The sequence below is a fragment of the Crinia signifera genome, chromosome 2, assembly GCF_055691185.1.
Source record: "Crinia signifera chromosome 2, ASM5569118v1, whole genome shotgun sequence".
Lineage (NCBI taxonomy): Eukaryota > Metazoa > Chordata > Amphibia > Anura > Myobatrachidae > Crinia > Crinia signifera.
Window position 1 is genome coordinate 263628409 of NC_139218.1, and position 25996 is coordinate 263654404.

The following is a 25996-nucleotide window of genomic DNA, read 5'->3' on the forward strand; positions in this document are numbered from 1 at the left end:
ATGGCCGTTGCTCCCTTCCAAGCAGGCATTGGCACTTGTTTGCAGGGGGCTTTACTGAGAAGCTAAAACAGAGCACAGGTAACAGTTAGCAGCACAATACACAATACAGCTGAGATGTAAGGAAGCAAAGGAGTTGTCTGCGTACTACCAGGGTCAGGCTGCCATTGGAAGAGATGAACGGTTATGAGTGAGAAGAGTTGCAGGTATAGACTGTCACTGAGTAGGAGAGAGCTGTAATTGCAACAGAAGAGAACCCTGCTCCAAAGAGCTCACAAACTAAATGGAGGGGGAGACAGACAGGTGTCATGAGGTACAAGCAAGTTAGCCTGAAGCCAGGAAGTGAGCATGGCTGGGATGGCCAAGACATGAGGCGGCAGGTACAGAGAGCAGCCATGGTTCCAGGCTATGAGGAAGGGTACGCTTTGATGAACATGCGTGTAACAAAGCAATTTGTCATTATGCAAATAGAGATGGATAAATAGTCCTAGACCAATGGGGCTGGAACCTTTCTACAATGTTTTATAATGGACATAAAACTCAGCCCCCTTACGATCCATTGTTGCCCACAGGAAAGTACTGTCACTGATGATGTGCTATTCATATGAGCCTTAATTTATTTATTTATTTATTAACAATTTCTTATATAGCGCACACAGATTCCGCAGCGCTTTACAAAGCATAATTAGGAGCAAAAACACATAACAAATTACAGTACAAGACAGTTTAGAACAAGTACATGGTTAATATGGATAGTCAGGGCCGGCGCCACCACTAGGCAAATCTAGGCATTTGCCTAGGGCGCCGGCCACTCGAGGGCGGCATTTTGTGCCGCCCGGGTACCTGTCCAACGACGCTGTGTATTTAAATCTGGCGGCGGAGGCAGCGGGGGTCCCTGCAGTCCATTAGAAATCACGAGCGCTATCCGCCGGGCTATGCGGAAGCGCTTCTAGTGTGAAAACTCTGGCAGCACGGCGCACGCTGATCTCAGCCAATCAGCGTGCTGCCAGTGTTTTCACACTAGAAGCGCTTCCGCATAGCCTGGCGGATAGCGCTCGTGATTTCTAATGGACTGCAGGGACCCCCGCTGCCTCCGCCGCCAGATTTAAATACACAGCACCGCAGGACAGGTACCCCCCCCCCCCCCCGGCACCGGGTGCCCGACCCCGACTCGCCTGGGGCGCTCCGGTGGATAGTTGCACCAGGGGACAGGACACTGAAGCAATTATCAGGGTGGCAGTGGTTTATATATTCTAAGAAAGGCACATGAGGAGAGAGGGCCCTTAATGAAAATAAGCTGTTGCTGTGTACACATCCCATCACACAGCACATAAAGTCTGTGCAGCCCATAAGCAGCCCATACACGCTGCGATGCGGGCTGTGCGTTCTGTGCTTTGAGGTGCGTGCTCCCGCGGCACCTCATCGCTTGCACATACTTTTTGTACTTGGTTTTCATCACATTGCATGCACAACACATGCACAGGCAATGCAATGCAATGTGATCCGTGCTTGTTAAGCACGGAACGCACGCCCGTATCGGGGCGTGTATGGGCAGCAATACTGTTAGTACTAAATCGCATTGTATCTAGTACAGAACGCACGGGGCTGTAGCACATTGTATGCTTGTTGTACTAGATGATGCAATGCAATCTAGTACTAAAAGCATTCATCGTTCCAAGTATGGGCACCTTTATACCTTGCTAATATTGTACCAATGGAACCATTGTGTGTTGGTTAACTTACTTCTGTCTGTTGTGTGTCATACGCAAGGCCGGATCCACTTTCATAAAACTTACACCTGCCAGTGTGCAGAGGTCTTGGTTCCTGAAAAAAAAGGCCTTATTATATTAGATCATATGGGCTATAAAGACCAGAAGGGTATGGGTCATCGGGTCGACACAACGAAGGTTGACATACATTAGGTCAACCACTAAAGGTCGACAGGGTTGGAAGGTCCACACAAGCATTAGGTCGAGAGTGGGAAGATCGAAAGTCAAAAGGCCGACATAAGTTTATTTTCCCAGAATTTCGATGTAACCGACATGGACACCATATCAGGGTCCCGCTGTGCTTGCCATTCTTCGGATACATTATTTTATATTCTCCCTCCATGCCCTAGTGGATGGTAGTGTATGAAATACCACTCATTGTCACATGTTGGCTCCAAAAATATGGGGGTAAAATACAAAGCCTTGGAGAGTGATAAAGTGGAGCAAGATAGACTAACAAAACAATCTGCTCCTGTCATTTTTCTATAACATGAAAGGAGCTGATTGGCTGGTGATTTATCGCTCCCCACTGTATCACTCTCTAAGGCTTTATTCACACCCCCCCATAGAAATTACCAGCCAATCAGCTCCTAACTGCCATGTTACAGGTTGTGTACCAAAGTAAAAGAAGAAAATTCCTGCGCAACGGACCTTTACCATTCAATACCAGTCGGACATCATACACTAACCACTTCTATATTTTAAAAGGTTTATTTTCCAAAATACATTTAGTTAATGACAATAATGCATTTTTAATAATGGGGTGTAGCCTAATACCGGTATACACATACATACAGACATACACAAATATAACATGTAAAAATCCTGTTTGGATAAATTAAAGAGAGCAATTCTCTAAAGTTCCAATTTCCTTAAGATCAGAGTTCACAAACCAGAGATAGGTTACCAAGGTTGTAAGATTATTTGCTATGTCCTGTAATGTGTTCCTAGCTTTAGTGCTTATAGTATGCACCTCCATCTTTATGCTTACAGGATGAGCTAAGCGCAGGTGTTGCACACAATATACAGTATTACAGGAAGATGTACTCTGCTTAGAGGAACAATGCAATCATTGGCTCATTTACAATATTCATGAAGAGGGAAAAGGGAACTGGGAAATCTGCACAGGTTGGTGCTATATCACCTGTATAGGCCCCAAATCAGACAATATCACAAATCAAATTAATATTTTCTAAGGGGGTGCAGCCAGAGACAGTAGATTATGCAATCAGAGAATATAGAAGATTGTCTTCTTGTTGGAGCACAGAGGTAAGTAGATTTTTTTAAAGTTTATTATATCTTTAAAACTGTCTAATATGTGAAATATTCTCGTGTTAGATCCAAAATAAACAAAAAGATGTTTAAAAAGACGGTGTGATTTATCGACCCTAATTAACTATGTCTGGTCCATAGCTGCAATGGAAAGGATCACCTATTACCTCCAGGATCGTCCCCATAAATTTGTTATTTTCTGGGGTCCTTGGCTCCTACATATGGTTCCCGTATCATCTCCTCTTGCTACATGTGTCCGTTCTTAGTGCGTTTCTATAGCTAGAATGGTTATTTCTGCTCTATCAGGCCACCCCTGCAGGCATGTACAAAGTCAGGCCCGGGGGCCAATTGTGGCCCGTGCTGTCATTTCAAGTGGCCCGCAGCCTCCAGCTGGAAGCGGACGGAGCATTAGATGTGGGAAGCACAGCACAGGACACTAAAGGTGTGGCCCCGCGAGCGCGCCTTTACCTTGCTGTCTGCTGCAGTGAGGAGGTGCCGGCCGCCACAATCAGATGTGTTTGGCGTCCTACCCCTGCTACTGCAATCGTATATCACCCTACTCCACAATCACAGTGACAGCAGTGTTTGGGGAGGGGGGAAGCAAGGGGGAAGCTTGCTCCCGTAACATGCAGGGCGGAGGAGGGCAGCAGTGGGAGCCCAAGCATCTCCTGTCCTTGCAGTGCCTGCTTTGCCTCTCCTTCCTCTGGCTCACACAAGGGGCTGGGAAACATACAGAGAAGGGAAGGGGCAGAGTGGGGGACATACAGTGAAGCAGGGTCAGGCTGGGGGACATACAGTGAATGGGGGAAGGCTGGGGGAAATACATTGAAGGGGCAGGCTGGGGGGCATAGAGTGAATGGGGGCAGAGTGGGGGACCATTCTGATGTGATTAATGATTCAAAGAATGTCAGGCTGAAAGGTCTCCCCCCCCACATTTACACTTCACCAAATCTGGCCCTCATCGCAAAAAGTTTGGACACCCCTGCCCTAGGGGTTTCATCTCTTTCTCACAGTGAGTTTTCCTTTATTATGTTTGTATTTTCAAATACCTGAAAATTGTATTTATCTATAGCCCATTATATATGCAAGGAACCTTGATATATTTGTAACTGTTCCTGTCCCTCTTCTCCCCTCTCTCTCCTCTTTCCCCCTTCATTCCTCTCATCCCTCCCTCCTCCTATCTGCCCCCTACCCCCCCCCCCGCTACCTTTTTAATTGTTGTAGCTTTAATATGAAAAAAAAAAAAGAGAATGGTATTTTTCTTGTACTTAATGTGACCATACTATGTACTGATTCTCTTGGAAAATAAAGAGTTAAAAAAAAAAAAAAAGACGGTGTGATTGTGTCTCATTTGTTACAAATTGAATGTGTTTCAGATATTGTTGTTTATCCACCAAATACTTAATACTTATGTATAACTTCAATAGATTTGCACATATAGTCAAACAATTTCTTCTTATTTAGGGGTTAGAGTAATCTCAAAATTACAAGTGTTATTTGTTTCATAACACGTGTATGTCCCATATCAGGTATAACCTTTCAAACATATTTATCTATATATCTTTCTATAGTGTGTAGGTTTAGAATCAGTTGTTACATATACAGTATTCATGCAATATCCACATAGTTTGTTACTATTGTGACAAATTGTCCTGTTTATTTTGAAACTTTTTATTTTCTGGGCACATAGGGTTCTAGTTCACTCTTAGAGGCAAATTCCTTCTCAGATTGACAAAACCATGTGCATTGCAGGGCGGCAGATGTAACAGGGGCAGATAGAATTAGATTTGGGTGAGTTATTTTGTTTCTGTGCAGGGAAAATACTGACTGCTTTATTTTTACACTGCAATATAGATCTCACTTTGAAGAAAATCCCCACCCAAATCTAATTCTCTCTGCACCTGTCACATCTGCCCCCTGCAGTGCACAGGGTTTTGTCCATTTGAGAAGGAATTTGCCTCTAAGAGTGAACTAGAATAAGGCCCATAGCCAGGTTTAGACCCTTCAAGTTTGAGTTTAGATAGGACATATAAAAGTACTAGTAAGCTAGCAGTAGCGCACGCAGGGGGGGGGGGGGGGGGTTTCTGAGTACCCAGAACCCCCCCCCCCCCAGGAATCTGAGGGTCCTAGTCTGAAAGCTGAGGGTCCCCTCTTTCCAATTTCCAAGGGTACAAGTATATTCCAAAAGCTGGGACTTTCTACCTTTGAGGGATACTAGCAGCTTGTCTCCACTGTTCCCAGAACCAGAGATATCAGCCTTCCAGCAGCTGGTTACTGCTCCAGCTCCACACACCTGGTATGTAGTTTTATATACTCGTTGGCAGATTGCTCTGCCTACTGAACTCTGATCCCCTAGTCCCTAATACCATTTGGTAGGTGGCATTCTCTGGTTTTTAATTCCATTAAAAGCTAAAAAATCTAGTTCCGGGAACTGGAGATATCTGCAGTCAAGCAAGCTGTCCTCACACCAGAAAATTATGAATAATAAGCCCACTCCATTATACACCCCTCCTCTGCATATTAAACATCCTCTACCACCCTGGAAGTTATGTATCAGGACCCCTTCATTCAGCCCAATGCCCCCTTCTCCCACCTCATCTCCCACCATCTGTACAGTAAAGGGGTAATAAGTGAAAATTACTGAGCCCTACATGCTGAACGGTTGATATAATATCCCCTACTACCCCCGGGACATCAAAGCTTCCACTCATAGCACCCCCCACCCCTACCACTGGAGAATAGGTAGGGGCCCCAATACATTGCTATGCCCAGGGGTCTACACTGCTGTTATGTATAAATAATATATATATATATATATAATTTATATACATTTGGTCTATCTATAATACTTTAACTGACGCGGCATATACTGGGTCACCTAAGTGTCCATCTCTGTGCTTTGCTCCACCCCTCTGGAAACCCCCTTCTGAAAATCCTGCGTTTGCCCCTGGCCAGCTAGAAGCAAAAACTTCGAAAGCTAGTCTGCTACCTTCTGTGTTTGTACATGTGTGAGAAAGAGATGTAGTTTCATTCTCTGCCAGCAGATGGGAGTGTTTTGGAGTCTCGCGGACACTAGACATATATATATATATATATATATATATATATATATATATATATATATAGCCAACAATGTCCCTGCACCCGCTCTCCACAATAGCTGCCGCGGTGCCGGTATAAGGAAAAATATAGAAGTTCAATAGATACCGCACCCGACGGACTTCTCACTTGAAAGAATTTCACGCTACAACTGCTATAGTCAGCAATGTTTCGGGACTTTTTATTTGTCCCGTCCTCAGGCTGTGCAATACATACAAATGAAATAGACATACATTACCTGTTAAGTACCTTCACATCTCGCGCCAAACGTTCGGCGTCCGCCTCCTACCTCCGTCAGCAGCTTCCTGGATGGGATCTCTCCACCCCTCCCGTCAGCGTGGCGGTGACGTCAGCGGGCGCCGGCGTCTGTTGCGAGGTGCGTTACAGTGTTTCTATGGGAACATATACACAAACAAATACAATGGTTAAAAAACATTCAAAGTGCGTACTGTGCAATTTAGTGGGCTACAGATGCTGTATTTATATAACTGTTGCCTCTGCAATAATAATTCGCTTATTGATATCCACATTATACAGAATCAATATATAGACTAAAGGTGCGATTTGTTATAATTATAAAAAGATATTGAGATTGAGCTGGTCATTTAATCCTTTTGGTTTAACAGTATCCAATGTGAAAATCCATTTGGATTCACATTTAAGCAACTTTAAATGTCTATCCCCTCCTCTGCCATCATCAGGAATATGGTCAATTGCCATATATCTGAAACTTGCCATAGGTCTGCCATAAGAGCTGCCATTAATGGCAAAGGAGGAGACCAGCCACTTGCTAAGCACTTTGCTGAGGCAAAGCATAGCTTGGCAAGTTTCAGATATATGGCAATTGACCATATTCCTGATGATGGCAGAGGAGGGGATAGACATTTAAAGTTGCTTAAATGTGAATCCAAATGGATTTTCACATTGGATACTGTTAAACCAAAAGGATTAAATGACCAGCTCAATCTCAATATCTTTTTATAATTATAACAAATCGCACCTTTAGTCTATATATTGATTCTGTATAATGTGGATATCAATAAGCGAATTATTATTGCAGAGGTAATAGTTATATAAATACAGCATCTGTAGTCCACTAAATTGCACAGTACGCACTTTGAATGTTTTTTAACCATTGTATTTGTTTGTGTATATGTTCCCATAGAAACACTGTAACGCACCTCGCAACAGACGCCGGCGCCCGCTGACGTCACCGCCACGCTGACGGGAGGGGTGGAGAGATCCCATCCAGGAAGCTGCTGACGGAGGTAGGAGGCGGACGCCGAACGTTTGGCGCGAGATGTGAAGGTACTTAACAGGTAATGTATGTCTATTTCATTTGTATGTATTGCACAGCCTGAGGACGGGACAAATAAAAAGTCCCGAAACGTTGCTGACTATGACAGTTGTAGCGTGAAATTCTTTCAAGTGAGAAGTCCGTCGGGTGCGGTATCTATTGAACTTCTATATATATATATATATATATATATATATATATATATATATATACAATCCAAAATAATGGCACTCCAGAGGCAATCCATCCGTTGCCATCCATCCATGGACACAGGATGGAACGCAAGCGTCGCCTGTTGCCTAGCAACGGCGCTGTAGTTGAGACCTGGTCTGATGACATCATTGGAACCCGACTTCCGGTTGGAGGTGCGTGCGCCCGGGCAATGGACGGCGGAGGGAGGAGAGACCTTCGGTCAGGTATTTATGTATGTTGTGTGTTGTGTGTCTCTTGTGTAGTTTCACGGCACCAGCAAGTAACGTAACTCCATGCCAACATGGATAGTTCATACCCCCACTATCCATGTTGGCATGGAGTTGATTTTAGATTGTGGCGAGCGTAGCAAGCCACCGAGCCCGCAGCGTGGGCGAGCGAAGCAAGCCCTGCAAGGGGACTCAGCCATGCTGGCGCCGTGAAACTACATAAGTACCATATATTATATATATATATATATATATATATATATATATATATATACAGTATATAGATGATAATACTCACGATCTCAAGATATTTTTCCAAATTATACTGTTTTTCATGTCAACAGTAACTCAACTTATAAAGGAAATGTTGTTGGATCAAGCTGAATTACTTTCTACACACATTACACAGCAGATATCTATAGTGCAGGGGTTCCCAAACTTTTTTGAATCACGGCACCATAGAGTATCAGAATTTTTTTCGTGGCACCCCATAAAAATATTAAATTAAGTGAACTGTGTTTATATGTCATCCTTAGGGTTAGTTATGTGGTAACAAACAGGATTCACTTCAGCTTGTCCACATATTTTGTTATGGGAAGCTACAAGCTGTGGTTTTGTCTACAATACTGATCAATATGAATTTGCAAGTGTCCCAAGACACCCCTGGGTGCCATGGCACACAGTTTGGGAATCACTGCTATAGTGTGTTAGGTTTCAAATTTTATATTCAATACTTATAACCCCTTATAATGAACTACTGCTATCAATATTTATTTGACTGATACTCCAAAATGGTTTATTGGGTGATTAATCAATCTATAATTATTTGTATAGCCATCAGGGGGGTACCCTGGGGACAAGTATCCCGGGCCCTGCTGGTCTTAAAGGAGGATAGTGCCCGGTCATGGCCCGCTGAATCACTCGTTGTTTGTCTGAATTCACACAGAGCCTGTGACCTGAGCACATCTACTGAAGGGTGCTTCATTGTGCCAAGGATCCACTTACCATCCCATTAAGGATTGTTTCCTCTTATGAAAGTAGCCTTTAGAAATTCTTGTGATCCGTAAACCCCTGATGAAGTCCCATTAAGGGACGAAATGCGTTGATTATTCTTCTGCTGTTATCAAGTATTCTGAAATGTCTCAATAATAACCATAAAGATCTGGATCAATTGTCATCATTGTGTGGAAAAAGAGACTTTTTAATAAACATTAGAAATTACATGGACTTTTTACTGTATGCTAAAGTGTATTAGCCTAAGGCTTAATTGATCTAATTGTGAAGATCAACACTAGTTGCGCCAACCCACAATTGTATTCTATATTTCCCCTTATCCCCCATCCAATAGGGGATCTTGTGAGTAAGGCAGCCCCCACATAATTACTTCAATTCCCATGTGCGATAGAAGAGTCAGAAATAAGTGTTTATATATTAATTAAACACTAAGAAACTTAAGCAATTTAACACTGATCTTGTAACGTTGAAGTGCACTTATTTTGTAATGAACAGAGAACGATATAAATCCTTATAATCCAACAAAGCAATCACAGCAAATGCCCAGCTAGATAAGAACGCAGACAGGTAGATTAATACTATCCATTTATCACACAACTTGCTTTGACCTTCTCCTCAGCCAAGGAAACCAAGGGGATGATACAATATGCTGCTGGAACTAAATGGAAATATCTGGAATCAAATTCATCTTTATGAATGTTTCGCTTTTTTGTGTGCAGACATGCAGGTTTACCTCTAGATATTGTTGTTATAACAGGTTTTCTTTTTACTAAAGCCAAATACACAGTACCAGATTAAAGGGGTATCCAATTACCAAGGATAAAACTTTGGGAGCAAAAAACTTACATTTTTTATTATTTTTCCTGATGTTTCGCTAATATCAGACTAGCAATCAGATTGCCCAATAAAAAGCATCTTTACTCCAGAAAACGCAGTTTCAGTGAAACTTGTGTGTTTTTGTATGCCACCATTTTCACTCGAAAATGGGTCTGCTTTTGGGGATTTTGCTTCACCTGTCGGAGGTAAGGACCGGATTAGTGGGCTACTCCTGTTATAAGTGGTTGTGTGTAATTGGGTATTGAGCAAAGTTTGCTTATCTAATAAATACTCCAATCCCAGAGAGAGATTATAGGATTGGTGTACACCCATAAACACGCACCCATGTGATCATGTGTGTAATATATGTGCTGGATGGATCCCCCGGGGATTGGCATAAGCCTTCACACACTCTGTAGAAAGTGTATGTGAAGGGGATGCAGTTTAAATCCCGGTGGTCGGGATCCCGGCGTTCAGAATCCTGACCGCCGAAATCCCGACAGTTTCTCCCTCCGTGGGTGTCCACGACACCCCTGGAGGGAGAATAAATTAGCGTGCCGAGCCTTGCGAGGCACCGGGCCCGCTGCGTGGCGAGCGCAGCGAGCCCGCAAGGGGGGGCGATCCACGTCCCCCCCTTGTCGGGATTTCGGCGGTCGGGATTCCGGCGTCGGGATTTTGAACGCCGGGATCCCGACCGCCGGGATTTCATACTGAATCCATGTGAAGACGTATGCTTATGTGCACTGCACACTGTCGATACTCAAGGCATTCATCCATCCATATATTATATACATGATAAAATGTTATGTGTTTAGTGAACCTCTCCCTGCACTAAGTGATCGGGGCTGCATCTGCCGCTGGTTGGGATATATTGGGCAGATGTATTAAGCCTTAACAAGAGATAAATGCAAGTGTGATAAGGAGAGATAAACATCCAGCCAATCACATCCTAACTGCCATGTTACAGACTGTGTTTGAAAAAAGTCAGTAAGGAGCTGATTGGCTGGACGTTTATCTCTCCTTATCACCCTTGCATTTATCTCTTGTTAAGGCTTAATACATCTGCCCCAATGTTATTGAACAGTCTCCAGCAAAACCTCCCACACGTAGATCTATTTTCTACATCAGTTGCATGAGAAAAATTGTTTAAAAGGAATTGCTAATGTCTACTTCCATAACGGCAGGGCAATGCATTACACTGCCAATTTTATGCTCAGTCACCTCCCATATATGGATTTTTCCACTATGAGAGTCTTAGAGGTAAATTTACTAAGGGGGTTATTCAGACCTGATTGCTGGGCCGCGAATTCAGAGGCTGGCCTATTATCAAACAACTGTGCATGCATACAGATCGTAGCACATGGCATCCAGCAACAAAATCCAATGTCTATTCTATTCTCAAGCCGTTCGTAAGTTGGCTGACAGGAAGCCAGCATTTGGGGGTAGTAACCCACCATTTTCTGGGAGTGTTAGGAAAAAAGCAAGCATGTCCAAGCGTTTTCAGGGAGGGTGTGCGACGTCAGCTCCGGCCTCGATCAGCCTGATTCTATAGCACGGACCAAGTAGGTCCTGGGTTACGCAAAGGCTGCGCACACTGGTGAAAGCATTAGATGTGAGGGAGTTGCAAATGGATGCGCAGTTAATCGCCGATCTGCAATATTTTCTCAAGCCGTTCACAGCCTTGCACAGGGCAGGATTTCACTCTGGCAGGATGGTTTCTATCTGATTGCTGCGCTCTGAATAACCCCTCAAAATGGGAGTTCTATTGAAGATGGAATGTTGCTCATAGCAACCAATGAGATATTATCTACCTTGTGAGGAAACCGCTATACGATATATATATAATTTACCCTTTACAGCCTGTAACATATCCCTGGACCTTTTACTTATTAATCTTAGAACTTTCTATATTCAGAGCAAATTGCTAAACCGCTTATTAATATGAAGCCTATGTGATCCGTTCCCCAAATGCCATACTGACTGTGGAATATTTTTACAGTGGCAATGCTTCTGGAGCCATATCCTAATGATCTAATGGCACCACTGAGTCATCTAACCCTACAGTATTGTTACGATACAAGAGGGATGAATTATATGAGAACCTTATGTCATAGCTGGCGAGGTCTTTGACTAATAACAGTCACCCATTGTTCCCTTAGAGCTAGACAGCTCACCGACGCTTAGGTGACTGCCTGGTAATCCTATACAGTATTTTCAAGAGTAATGGTCTAGACGTCTAGATGTGGATGGCAAGGCGACAGCCAAATACAGGCGATAATTGGGACCAGTACAATAGAAAACAATAGTTGATGATGCCAACCAGGATGATAGGAAGTCCCTGGTAGATGACGCTGATCAGGACAAAAGGATTCACTGGTAGGATGCCGCTAACCAGGATAAGATTAACTGGTAAGATGATGATGACCAGGACAACAGGATTCGCTGTTAGAATGACGCTGACCAGGACAACAGGTTTTACTGGTAGGATGATGATAACTAGGACATCAGTATTCACTGGTAAGGTGATGCTGACCAGGACAAGAGGATTCACCATAAAGACAGGATACTAGGGCTGGATCAAGAGCAGGAACACTCTGCCAAACAGAAGCTATAATGGGCAAGGCATGGCTGGGCTGACTGCTAGATAAAGGGGCATGAAGCTAATGAAAAGGATACCCTCAGCCAAGCCTCCAAGAATAACTACTTAGCCTCAGCTGGGGTGCAGCACATCTGCCCTGCTGAGGTATAGCTTCTGGGGGCAGGCCGCTGTTCACTTAGCAATGGTCGGGACCAGCGGTGCATATGTGCTGCTCTGTGAGCTGCTGCCCATGCCTGAGTCCCTCTTTCCCGTGAATAGATGCTGTGTACATGTGCACTGAATCTAAGCAGAGCAGTAAGTGACTCTGCTAAAGCAGTAGAGGACAAAGCAGTGACATGCAGTGGAGGACAAAAAGAGAGTAATATGGAGAGGGAGAAGCAGTGAGTACTAGAGAGAGGCAGAGCGTGACATAGAGTGGGGGTGGGTGAGAAGTAGAGGGTGATGGAGTAAACAGTTGGTTACATTAAGAAAGATAGGGTGATGTGGAGTGGCAGAGTATGATAGGAAGAAGCTGACAAGCAGAGGGTGACAGAGAGAGGCAGAAAAGGAAGTGAGAGGCAGTAATGCCCCTTTTTTAGACCGCACAAATTAAACGATATATTGCCGTTTCTTTACCTTTCAAAATGGTAATATGTGCGGTCTGAAAGGTCCAGAGTGAATTTACCGTTTTAAAATAAGCGGTATTTTAAAACAGTAAAAAAGCAGGGTCCTACACGTTTCAGACCCTTTTTTATTTTGCGGTCTGAACGGGTCTGAAACTGTACCCACTTAGCAGTGAGCACTATTGGTCCCCAGTGCCTGCATATTTAATGAGCTGTCAGCTAATTACATATGCGCATATGTAATTAGCAGCTAATTACATATCGCTGCCCCATAGGAAAGACTGTTTGGAAAAAACTGTCTTTGGTATGGGGGCAGCCATTTTCTGAAAGTCACTTTTTTATAAGCAGCAGGAGTCTGCACAGCCGGGATCCGCAAGGCATGAGATACCGTCTGCATGGTGGCTTCTAAAACACATTGGGGGGGGTGTGTTAACTGTAACACACTGCCGTGTTACAGGAAGGGGGGTTGCTGAAGACCGCATTGGCTTTGATCCTGTATTTGGAAAGTTACCAAAAACGGGTCAGCCCGTGTCAAAAAACAGCACTTAAACGGTAGGAGTGGAAAGTGGCAATACGAATGGAGCGGAGGGCCGAGCCTCTTACAGATTTTTAACAAAATATGAGCAAACAAGTTGGATGTGAGGAAAAGGGGAGGGCACTTCTGTATAAGCAAAGGGCGGCTGGAACCCTTAATCAGGCCATGCACCTGATTGGTATCACTTAACTGATTGAGCATCTGCCAGTATGTATTTCTGATGGAAGCAGTACACAGCAGCTGCTCCTACAGACACAGCTGCTGTGTGTACATATGCCAATGCTGCAGGAGGCATCTTGTGTAAATAGACGGCTCCTGCATGCTTATGTGATCTGCCCAAGGTTGCAGCATCGGATCATCTGCCAATACATTGCCCATCTGAGTACCCTAAGGTTACGCAGGAATGTCTGGTATTTTCATTCAGAAAGGGAAATCTGCGATGGAAGACGCAGACCTTGGCCTCGGCACTCCCAGAAAATAGGCAAGGTATCCACCTCTGATTTTGGAGAATACTACCGACAAATGTCAGCGGCTGCTTCTGAACTGTCAGCTATATGCCACAGGCAGAAATAGCCTATTGAGATGTAAAGAAACACTTAAGTTTGAAGCTGCCTAACATATGGGAGCATATACCCTGCACACACCTATGCCAGAAGGGATAACCTTGCTATATCAAACCCTATATTTAAAGGAGACAGACTGTGGTTGTTTGCGAAGCATTTTCTATAGGCACATCTTATATCAGTGGACAGAGGCACTTATTGAGTAAGAGGCAGTAATAACACAGTAATAACACAGATTTTCTATCATTGCCTTTGCCAGCAATAGAAAATTAGTTACCACTAAAAATATCACCAGAGCAGCTCTGTACTACCAAGAGCATGTTCTCTTACCACAACCAACCAGTCCTGGGGGTATGTGGTCAAGATCTTGCCAACAGTCAGAATACGGGCAGTGGAATCCCAATGGACAGAATCCGGACATCCTGCCAGTAAATACAGGGGTTGGGGCTAGGGTTAGGCTGTGGGGGTGGGTAAGATTAAGGCTAGGAATGGGGGTGGGATGGGTGGCGGGGGTTAGGATGTGGGAGAGGACGGTTAACTTAAGTTAGCAGGAAGGGGAGGTTAGGGTTAGACTGTGGGAAGAGGAGGTTAGGGTTAGACTGTGGGAGGGGGACGTTAAGGTTAGACTGCAGGAGGGGGAGGTTAGGGTTAGACTGTGGGAGGGGGGTTAGGGTTAGACTGTGGGAGGGGGAGATTAATGTTAGACTGTGGGAGGGGGAGGTTGAGGTTAGACTGTGGGAGGGGTGGGTTAGGGATAGGGTTATGGTTAAAATACATACTGGGATCCATCCTCATTCTGTCCATGGGGATTCCACTGCTTTTCTTTTGATTGTGGGAATGCAGACAACCTGAATTTGGACACAACCTGTGTTCAGCCCATCTCCACTTGTGTGAGACAGAATGCGTGTGTACTGGAAGTAGAACCTCAGAATAAGCTTTCATCCCCACCCCTTTCTCCCTTGTTAACTACTGTATACCCCTTTCCTTTATATTTAATATTGTATCCCTAGAACTACATTGGGTTTATATGATTATAACTGTTGAAACTCTGTAACTTTAACACATCTATACAATGGGAGTATAGTATAGTCTGATAACCCAACGTGAATTATTATGTTTTTGATATGAACCATCACTCTGTACTACTTCTGTTTAATGCTCAAATGTATGTAAATTTGTTTCCTTACCTAATAAATTCCGATTGCAAAAAAAAAAAAAAGAATAAAGCTCTCATTAAAATAAAGATATGAATATGTTTAAAAATATATACAGCAGGAAAATGAATAAAACCTGGCCACCCCAATATGAAGAAGAAAGGCCTAATTTATGCATTATCTCCTGCTATAAGAAGGACTCATGGGAGAGTTGTAAAGGATAAAAACAAGAGCAGTTTATCATACCCAGGGTTAAGCTTAAGTGGGAGAGTGGCTTGATATATAGGAAAAAATCCTTATTTTAGGATAAACTCTAAAATAAAATAGCCCAGTGTGAGAAAGATATTTTGGGCTAGTATATCTTTTCCTGTTACCACACAGCCTGGTTTTCAGATTCTGGGCCAGATGTCCTAAGGTTAAAAAAGTGATAAAATGGAGAGTGATAAACCACCAGCCAATCAGCTCTTACCTGCCATGTCACAGGCTGTGTTTAAAAAATGACCAGTAGGAGATTATTGGTTGGTGTTTTATCACTCTCCATGTTATCACTTTTCAAGGCTTATTACATCTCGTCCTCTGACTGGCAACTCTGGGTTAAAAGCTCTTTAATTAATATTGTGTAACACATTTTCATCAGAATACACTGCAGACTATAAACTCTTCATTCACCTCTAGGTTTTATCATTTCTTCTATTAACTGAGAACTGCAAATTTCCTTTGCTTTGGATTGTGCACAACAGAATCTTGGCTCTGAGTCTGGAACTATTAAATGTAACAGCCAGTCCCCTTTATGGCCTATGTTACCATTTGTAAAGACTTTCCAACTAGATACCTCCATCCTGTGGGACAAACCTGCTGTTAGCATTATATTAAGATAAATAAAGCTATGTTAAGCGACATCTGCTCCGTGTTTACTAAATTAGTTCACCATGTACCTAATAAACCATCCACTTAGTACATATTGTTTCTATTTTCTGTTACTCTGTACTTACTGCAATCAGAAACTGACGTTACAGTCTCAGTCTAGAAAACCTGGCTCCCAGGGCCGGATTTCCCATTAGGCCCGTGAGGCACAGGCCTCTGGGTGGCAACTGTTGGCGGCATGAAGGCATTCCCCTACCCTTGCGGGTCTTCCTCCTGCTATCTGTCCTACACGAACTGTGAGTAACCAGTCTGCCTGGCTCCTCCCGCTCATTGAGGGGCAGATGTATTTAGCCTGGAGAAAAGATAAACTGGAGATAAAGTGAAAGGAGATAAAGCACCAGCCAATCAACTCTCAATTGTCATTTTCAAACACAGTTTATTGGCTGGTGCTTTATTTCCTTTCACTTTATCTCCAGTTTATCTCTTTTACAGGCTTAATACATCTACCCCTGACAGCGGAACTCTTGATGCCCTACCATCAAGCGGTAGCAGCATCGCAGCGATACTGTTTGCCGTGCTTGGACCTAACTCAGCCAAAAATGTGCCATGGGGCAGTCTGACCCCTAAATTCGCCACTGAGTAGACACAGAGGCATCACCTCTGTGTCTGACACAGTCAAGGCCTAATGAAAAAGTTGTGTGGCCTTGTGGGACACCGTTTCCATCACTCCAGGGGTATGTCCATTTGATGGGTAACTCTGGAGATGTCTTCAGTTAAGTTACTTTGGTACTACCCCTATTGAAGGTGACACCTGGGTGCAAACACTCCTCCTACATTTGGGTAGTGATCCCACTGAGTAGGAAGCACCTTTGTTTTTTACGGCATTCCCATGCTTGTTGATATGTCTGCACAGGGATGGTATTGGGATCCCAGCTCTTGGGATGCCAGCAGTCAGAAGACCAACAGTGGCATCCCGATGATCAGGATCCTGATCCTTGTAGGTACTATGCTCCCCCCAAACCCTCCCTATTTCGCCTAACCCACAATCCCTGCAGCCTTACACTAATCACCTACCACAGACTAACCCCAACCCCCCTCCCCTGCAGCCTTATAAAGCTATTTTTTAAATATAAAGATATATGGGACATTTCTGAAACGCAAATGTAACTTTGGAGCTACAGGTGCACTTAAATATTTAGGTAACAAAGATTCTTTGTTTGGACAAGTTTGCTGAATTTGTTAATTTGCATAACCTCCTGGATGTAGGAGACTCATGATTTTTCGGGTAGTCCCCAGCAGCCTCAGTAGGGTAGATGGATCTCCTGCATCCCGTCCTATGGAAGCAGGCAGAATGAGGGTAAAATCAATGCAAATGTGGGGACCCTGCAAAGGCTAAGAGAGACATTGCTTCCTTTAGTCTGGAGAGGAAGATGAGCTGGGTAGCAACATGGAGGATTGGAGTGAAGAGGTGGCAGTCATGAAGGAAAGATAGGAGATTACTCCAATCTGAAGATGACCAGTCAGTGGATGAGGGTCTCAGTAGCATTCAGAGTAAAAAAAAGTCTGATCCTGGAAATTTGAATTTGAGATGGAAATGTCAGCTCTGTGAAAGATACTGAATGTATGATTTGATTTGAAGTAGAGGGAAGAGTCAAGGATAACTCCAAGACAGACTTGGGTTCTAAAGGAGATGGTTATGCCATCATTAGGCAATGAAATTTTGGTATGTGAGGTTATGTGGTGTGGGGGGGGGGTAAGATTTTTTTACACATGTTTAGTACAAGAGTCTGGTTTGATATCTAGGTAAAAACAGCAGAGACAATTGGATATACAAGTAAGGAGAGAGTGGGTGATGTCAAGGGGTGGAGAGGTATTATCATTGTAGATATAATATTGGAGGCCAAGAGCAGAGCCGGCCTTAGCCATAGGCAAACTAGGCAATTGCCTAGGGCATTTGGAATGCCTAGGGGCATCAGAAGCTTCTGCTGATTAAAATGATATGCAGCATGCCTATATTCTGTGTGTGAGTGAGGCTGTATCTGCATATGAAATAGTGTATTCATGGAAATCACTGTAACATAGCATTCCGTATGCAGGTACAGCCACAGTCGCACACAGAATATAGGCATGCCACATATCATTTTAATCATCGGAAGCTCCTTGTGTGTGCTGGTCATAACAATGCAAATAAGACGAATTTTCAGCAAAAAAGGCACCCAACGTTAGTAGAACTGGCCAGGAGCTGCATGGCCTATTGAGTCAAGATGTACATCTGTATCCAAGCAGAGGCAGAGGTCACAGTGTTAGCGGCTGTGCGAGTGCTGTCTATGGGTGGGTTGGTTGTGCAATAATGTTCAACATATGTGTAACAGGCATTATGTGTGTCATGTGTATGAAGTTGGCATAATGTGTAAGGGGCATTATGGTTATAAGGACATTAATAATGTGTGTCATGTGTAAGGGGCATTACTGTGTGGTATTATCAGGGGTGCCAAGAGAAAGGGGTAGGGGGTACAAATTACCCAGGCCAAAGTCTGATGGAAGGGCCCAGTGGGGGCCCCGGGCCCCCTCCCCTTAAGTGACAGCAGCAGCTGCAGCTCTTCTCCTCTGCCCAGCACACACTGCTTTGTGCTGAGTTGCAGTGTGGCCATGGAGGTGCTTAAAATACAATATTTTCTCAGTATTTTTTTCTAGAGGTATAATGTAAATAATGTGAGTAATGTACATGAGGTAAAGTGGTACTACTGTGTGATGTAACGTGAATAAGGGACACCATCGCATGATATAATGTGAATAAAGTTGCACTACTGTGTGGCATAATTTGAATTGGGGGTACTATTGTGTGACCATGCCCCTTCCCAGCAAGAACACACCGCTGCTTGGGCTGCACACCGAATGTGTGCACTGTTTCTATTTAAAATATTGCAGGTAGGAGCACCAAAATGATGACTGCTATGATGAGGATTGATGGTGCTGGGAAAGGGGAGCAGGGTCAGAGGCGGAACTAGTGGCAGTGCTTGGGGGCACCAGCCAAAAGCTTGCCTAGGGCCTCATTTAGGCTAGGGCCGGCTCTGGCCAAGAGTTGATAAGCTGACCTAAAGAGGGAAAATATAAGAGGTCCCAGAGAGAACCTCTGGGGACCCCAACTGTTGGTGGAAGGAGGGGAGGTGGTGTTATAAGAGGAGACAGAGAAGTAACAGTCAGAAAGGTAGGAGCACAGCCAGAGGAGGGGAAGTACCATGTAGACCAAATGATGCAGGAGGAGAGGGTGTCGAGATAGGAGAGTGAACAGAGAATGAACAGAGAATAGTGGACCTTGGATTTTAGTGCAGAGGAGAGGATGGAAACCATAATGAAATGTGCAATGCAGGGAGTGTGAGGAAAGAATGGCAGTAAGGTAGTTGTAGACAATATGCCACCTCTGAATGAGGCCCGCAGTTCACGTCTGCACTCTGTATCTGACCTCTCTAACCAAAATAGCACCCTGCCATTTAAAGACAAGGGAAGAGTCTAGTGTCTCTCACAGCACCATAAGCGCAGCATGGCTCTGATTTTGCCTATCAGACCCCTGAACAGGATTGTGCCAAGTGGCATCAGGTGGGGACCCTGTAAAAATTGATCCTGGGGCAGGGCCGCATCTTCCACAGAACACAGCCTACTTTCACTATGTTCATTTAGATTTACACTTCATCTCTGCTTCTCAGAGAAAATTAACACAATTGATGCTACAGATGAATGTCTTTAGATTCGAATATTAATGACATCAGTGGAATAATAGGAGGTGTGGAACAAGGTTGGGAGGATATGGATATAAAAACCTGCTGTCGGGAAGAAACAGATCATGGCTTGTGCTTTTTGCCAGCTATTGTTTCTATTATCTTTCTTTAACAGCAGTTGAAATTAATACAGAGAAAAGGCTTTTATTCAGAACGAATATTGGAGTCTAAACTAAAGTATTATTTAAGCTGAGTGATCCAGCAATTGTGCTAAAAATGTAACTTAAGAAAAATCAACTCTCTATGGGTGCAATGAACAACAGCACCTCTTGCTGGGGGAGTTCTATACTGCACACAGCTTAGGGCAGGCATGTCCAAAGTCCGGCCCAGGGGCCAATTGCGGCCCGTGCTGTCATTTCAAGTGGCCTGCAGGCTCCAGCCAGAAGTAGGTGGAGCATCAGATGCGGGACACACAGCACTAAAGGTGGGGCCCCGGCGAGGGTACTTTTACCTTGCTGTCTGCAGCAGTGAGGAGGTGCCGGCCACCACAGCGAGATGTTTGGTGTCTTTCAGGTGCGTATACATGCATCCAACCCCTGCAGCTACAATTGTATATCACCCTCCTCCGCAATCACAGCGACAGCAGTGTGTGGGGAGGGGGTGCAGCAAGGGGGAAGCTTGCTCCTGTAACATGCAGAGTGGAGGAGGGCGGCAGCGGGAGCCCAAGCATCTCCTGTCCTTGCAGTGCCTGCTTTGCCTCTCTGTCCTCAGGCTCACACAAGGGGCTGGGAAACATACATACATGCATACTGTATATGTTGTTCCCTACCACTAGGCGTAGGCTTTAGGGGAAAACAACAAAGCTCTTCCTGCAAGTTTCGATGGTGCCTCTGTTGGTGTTGCACTAAATGGTATTACATCATGTAAAGATTCTCAAAGTGGAATCTCAATCCTTGTACATTCACACACATGTTTGTACACCAAGGCAAGGGATGATACTAGAATTAGCATATAGTTGAAGACGGGACTACTGCCAGATGCGCTAAAGCAGTTGCAGCAGCTTGCAACCCTGACTCAGCCCCATAAAGAGGTTAAACTCGTCTAGAACAAAAATGATTATGCGTGGAACATTTAAGGCAACATTTTGTTGAAGGCAAATATTCCATGTAACTAATATGATTAATATGTAGATATTTTGGAAGATGAATAGCTGAAAACCGTTCCTACTGTGCAGGGACAGGCCTAGGTAAGAAAGACTTACCTTTCAAATAATTCTTTTTTTTTTTTTTACATCTTTGCTATAAAATTACCCTTTTTCTATTTAATTTATTATATGTTTATTCTGTGTGGTTTAATGTGAATTATAATCATTGCGTAAAACAGACAGGGCAAGCAGGGCATGTGCCCTGGGCACCAGTACATCGTCGGCACAGAGTTGGAGCTGTGAGCAGAGGAGCCCGGCATCCGACCACTAGCAGGGCAGGAGCTAGGACCCAGAGAAAGCTGCTGGCCTCACACACACCGGAGGCGAGAGAGAGCAAGCCAGGGGAAGTGGAGAACTGAAGGCTGTAGCTTGTCATCCTCATTGCCCATTACAATGTATGAGGGGTCCCCACGCTGTTTTTTTTTTTATTTTTTTTTATTTTAGCTCTCTTTCCTCTAACTTTTACTTACAGAAGCACTGCACAGATCTGACTAATTCTGTAAATTCGGGTACCAAAAGGTGGTCTATATACCATTCATATTTTGAGTTGAATTATCGTCCGATACAAAATGATAGTAAATTTCCATGTTGTCCACTGGTGCTTATGAAAAGTCCTGCCCAGTTTGGCCTATGGTCTATTGATTCATACAGATGGAGCACACGTCAGCCAGCCTGCCTGATCTCCAGATCTCCCTAGCTGGCGGACGACGGACAGGGATGCGCGAGTGGCTCACTCACTCGCGCGCATCCCCGTCTGCAAGGTGGCTGGGAGCGGGGACCAGGTGCTTCACTGCCCATCTCCGCTTCAGGAAGATCGTCAGGGAGTGGGGGCAGAGTGGGGAGAAGGGCAGGGAGCTGGTGACGGCTGCAGGGCTTCCGGGAGAATGGGGCGCACATGCGTCTCATGCCCGCATGCCTCATTCTGTGGGCTGGCGGGGGACGGCAATTGGCGATAGAATCCATCTGAATTTATGAGTTCTACCGTGAATTTCATTTGTAACTGAGCAAAAATTGGCCCATTTTGTAAATGTCTGATGTGGGATTCTTGCCTGAGAATGGGAGATTCCTAAACATTCGATCTTAGTAAATTTCCCCCTTTTCCTCCTTATTGCCAATTTGTTCTTCTAGTGTGTGTGCAACATTACAGTACAGGTCATAGATTATCACATGGTGCGCTAAACTGGAAACATACATTATCTAAAGATGAGCTATGCTTTATGACTCATTTATACTGCCGGTTTCCTTAGTTTGTGTTTGTTTTTTTTAGTTTTTTTTGCTCTTATGTAGGAGTTTGGCATTGTCTTTTTAGTGGACAGTGGAACATTTTCATTAGATATCAAAGAATGACTAATATTTTTCAGTGTGGGTAATATTTATTGTGTCTGAATAATGGGATTATTGTTAGTATCTGTGTGTGTGTGTGTGTGTGTGTGAGTGAGTGTGTGAACTGTTCTGTTTTGAGTTCCTTTTTATTTAAATGCAAACATGAATATCTGCAATCACAATGTACCTTCCACATGAGTTGTATTTGTTAACCCCTTCCTGACACAGCCAGTTTTTGCGTTCCTGACAGAGCCATTTTTTTCAAATCTGACATGTATCACTTAAGTGGGTATAACTTTTTTTTGCTTTTACTTATCCCAGTGATTTTGAGATTGTTTTCTCGTGACACATTGTACTTCAAATTAGTGGTAAATTTGGGTCGATACAGTCTGTGTTTTTTTGTGAAAAATACCAAAATGTCGTAAAAAATTGGAAAATTTAGCAATTTGCAAAATGTTAAATTTTCTGCTTGTGAGACAAATAATCATACCACTCAAAATAGTTAATAACTAACATAGACCATATGTCTACTTTATGTTTCCATCATTATTTCAACTTCCTTTTAATTTTTTTGGACACTAGGAGGCTTACAATATGAATAGCAAATTTTCAAATTTTCAAGAAAATTTCAAACACTGATTTTTTTAGGGACCAGTTCAGTTCTGATGTGACTTTGAGGGACTTGTATGTGAGACACCCCCATAAATGATGCCATTTCAAAAACTGCACCCCTCACAGTATTCAAAACAGCATTTTGGAAGTTTGTTAACCCTTTAGGTGTTTCACAGGAATTAAAACAAAGTGTAGGTGAAATTTCAAAATTTCATTTTTTTTGCGGTTTGCAATTTTAATACATTTTTCTAAGGAACACAGTAGATTTTGCTAGAGAAATGTGACTAAAAATTGATTCCCCCAATTCTTTTGTTTTCAAAAATATCCTATATGTGGCCCTAGTGTGCACGTTGACCAAACCACAGGCTTCATAATAGAAGGAGCACCTACTTGATTTTGGAGCCTCCTTTTTATGAGATTATTTTTTAGGCACCATGTAGGTTTCTAGGCACCATAAGATGCTAAAATTTAGGAACCCCCCCACAAGTGACCCCATTTTGCAAACTACACCCTTCAGGGAATTCATTTAGGGGTATAGTGTACATTTCAAACCCCCAGGGGTTTCACCAATTTTGATACAACTGGGCTGTGAAAATGAAAAAATTTAATTTTTCATTTTCACAGCTCAGTTGTATCAAAATTGGTAAAACCCCTGGGGGTTTGAAATGTACACTATACCCCCTGATGAATTCCCTGAAGGGTGTAGTTTGCAAAATGGGGTCACTTGTGGGGGGGTTCCACTGTATGGGTGCTTCAGGGGTCATTCAACCAGAATCTGTGCTGCAAAATCCAAATATCACTCCTTCCCTTCTGAGTCCTGCCATGCACCCAACTGGTATTTTTTGGTCACATGTGAGGCATTGCCATACTCGGGAGAAATTGGGGCACAGATTTTGGGGTGCTTTGTCTCCTTCATTCCTTGCGAAAATGAAAAATTTTGAGCCAGATCTGCATTTTTGTGTAAAAAAATGTAATTTTTTACACAAAAATGCAGTTCTGGCTCAAAATTTTTCATTTTCGCAAGGAATGAAGGAGACAAAGCACCCCAAAATCTGTGCCCCAATTTCTCCCGAGTACGGCAATGCCTCATATGTGACCAAAAAATACCATTTGGGTGCATGGCAGGACTCAGAAGGGAAGGAGTGATATTTGGTGGTGGAATGAATGGTGGGTGCTATGTCGCATTAGCAAGACCCCCGAAGCACCAATACAGTGGAACCCCCCCACATGTGACCCCATTTTGCTCACCAGCTTTGGGAGGGGGGCTGGCGCTGCGGCTGGTGGGGGGGTGGGAGGGGTGCTGGCGCTGCGGCAGCCGGGTGGGTGGGAGGGGGGGCTGCCGGGTGGGAGGGGGGGGGGGGGGGGCTGGCGATCGGTGGTGATCGGTGCTGTACTTAACAGCACCAATCACTGTATATATATATATATATATATGTGTGTGTGTATATATATATATGTGTATATATATATATATACACACATATATATGTATATATATATATATGTGTATATATATATATATATATATATACACATATATACACATATATATATATATATATAGTTCATCCCATTTCACTTATAATTCATATTTATGCTGCTGTGCTGCGGCTGGCGGGGGGGTGGGAGGGGGGCTGGCGCTGCGGCTGCTGGCTGGGTGGGAGGGAGGCTGCCGGGTGGGTGGGAGGGAGGCTGCCGGGTGGGTGGGAGGGTGGGCTGGTGATCGGTGCTGTACTTAACAGCACCGATCACCACCGATCTCTGTGTTACCGAGCGGCTTAGCCGCCGGTAACACAGAAAACGCTGCAATTGGCTGTTCACTTTTGAACAGCCAATCGCAGCGATCGCCGACCGGGGGGGCACCCCTGCCCCCCCTGGGCGGCGAGGGGGGATGTCTGCTGTCAGGGACAGCAGACATCTCCAAACTGTCACCGCGTCTATAGACGCGGTGACAGTTAGAAGTCATGACGTACATTTATGCCATGTGTCGGGAAGTACATCCCGACCATGACGTAAATGTACGTCAAATGTCGGGAAGGGGTTAATATCTAAAGGTGCCCACACACTAGAATGATTTTTGGGCCGATTGGCCGATTTTCGATAAATCGGCAAGATATATCATCCGATGTTTACCAATAATCGGTCGAAAATTGGCAGATTTTGGTCCGATGCGCGCTCCCGTGGATCTTTAGCTGAATCTGAAGATTTAACAAAAGATCCATAGGAATGCACACGGGATCTTAAGAAAAATCTTTGGTAAAGATGCGCGCTTGCCTGAAATCTTTTGTCCAGGATGGAAAAAAGGTTTTTAAGGCTAATTTATGCACACATCTTACAATCGCAGATCTTTCTAGTGTGTGGGCACCTTAAGGTATAAATTGAATAAAGCTTCTAAACTTCTAAAGCTCACTAAGGGCGGGATGCTCTAAACCAAAAATGCACTAAAAACCCCATTATCAGGGTTTTTAACCGTAATTTTGTAAGCAGTAAATCCCCTCCATCAGGACACCGCTGCAGAGGGAATTGGCAACAAAAGCCAAAGAGCTTCTCTCCGCAGCTCTGTGTAGGGGCATAGGCGAATCTAGGGGGTGGTCTGGGGGGTGCACCGGACCACCCATTAGCATTTTTTCCTCCTGGGAACCGGAGATACTGCCAGGCAAAGCTGGAACGTTTTCCCTATAGGATAACATGGGACCCGCTAATTCCGACCCCCACCCAGTTCAACTGCTGCCAGTTCCCCCTTCGGCATCACTGAATCTTGAGGTTGATCTCAGTCACACCCAAATCGCTGGGCATTCAATCTGATACCAGGCTGGATCCATATGGGTTAATTGGTTCCAGGGATATTGAGGTTAAACCGTTTTTTTTTTTTTTTTTTCATTTCTTAAATGTAATTTCATGACTGTTTATGTTCTTTGAGGGCAGATTTCTCTGGAACCAAACAGCCCAGTTTCACTGGACCAAAATCATTCGAACCCAACTCAAAAGTTCTTCAATATGATACTGGTCTCATGTAATTGGGTCAGTTGGTTCCGAAGATATAGCTGGTTGGTTAAAGGGGGGTAGAGAGAGGGGAGTGGTTGTCTCTCCCCCTCACACCAGAAAATGCAGGGACTAGGTTGGTGTATAAGGGGTCAGCCT

At 44.0% G+C, this 25996-nt stretch overlaps 1 protein-coding gene across 1 annotated transcript in view; it reads right to left on the minus strand.

The window, feature by feature from the left end:
* TMEM255B (transmembrane protein 255B) overlaps nt 1–25996 on the minus strand; it is a 65358-nt gene that overhangs the window by 9649 nt on the left and 29713 nt on the right. The window contains exon 5 of the mRNA XM_083168499.1: nt 1741–1821. Within this exon, the coding sequence (XP_083024625.1) occupies nt 1741–1821 (81 nt within the window). The remainder of the gene's footprint in view (nt 1–1740; nt 1822–25996) is intronic.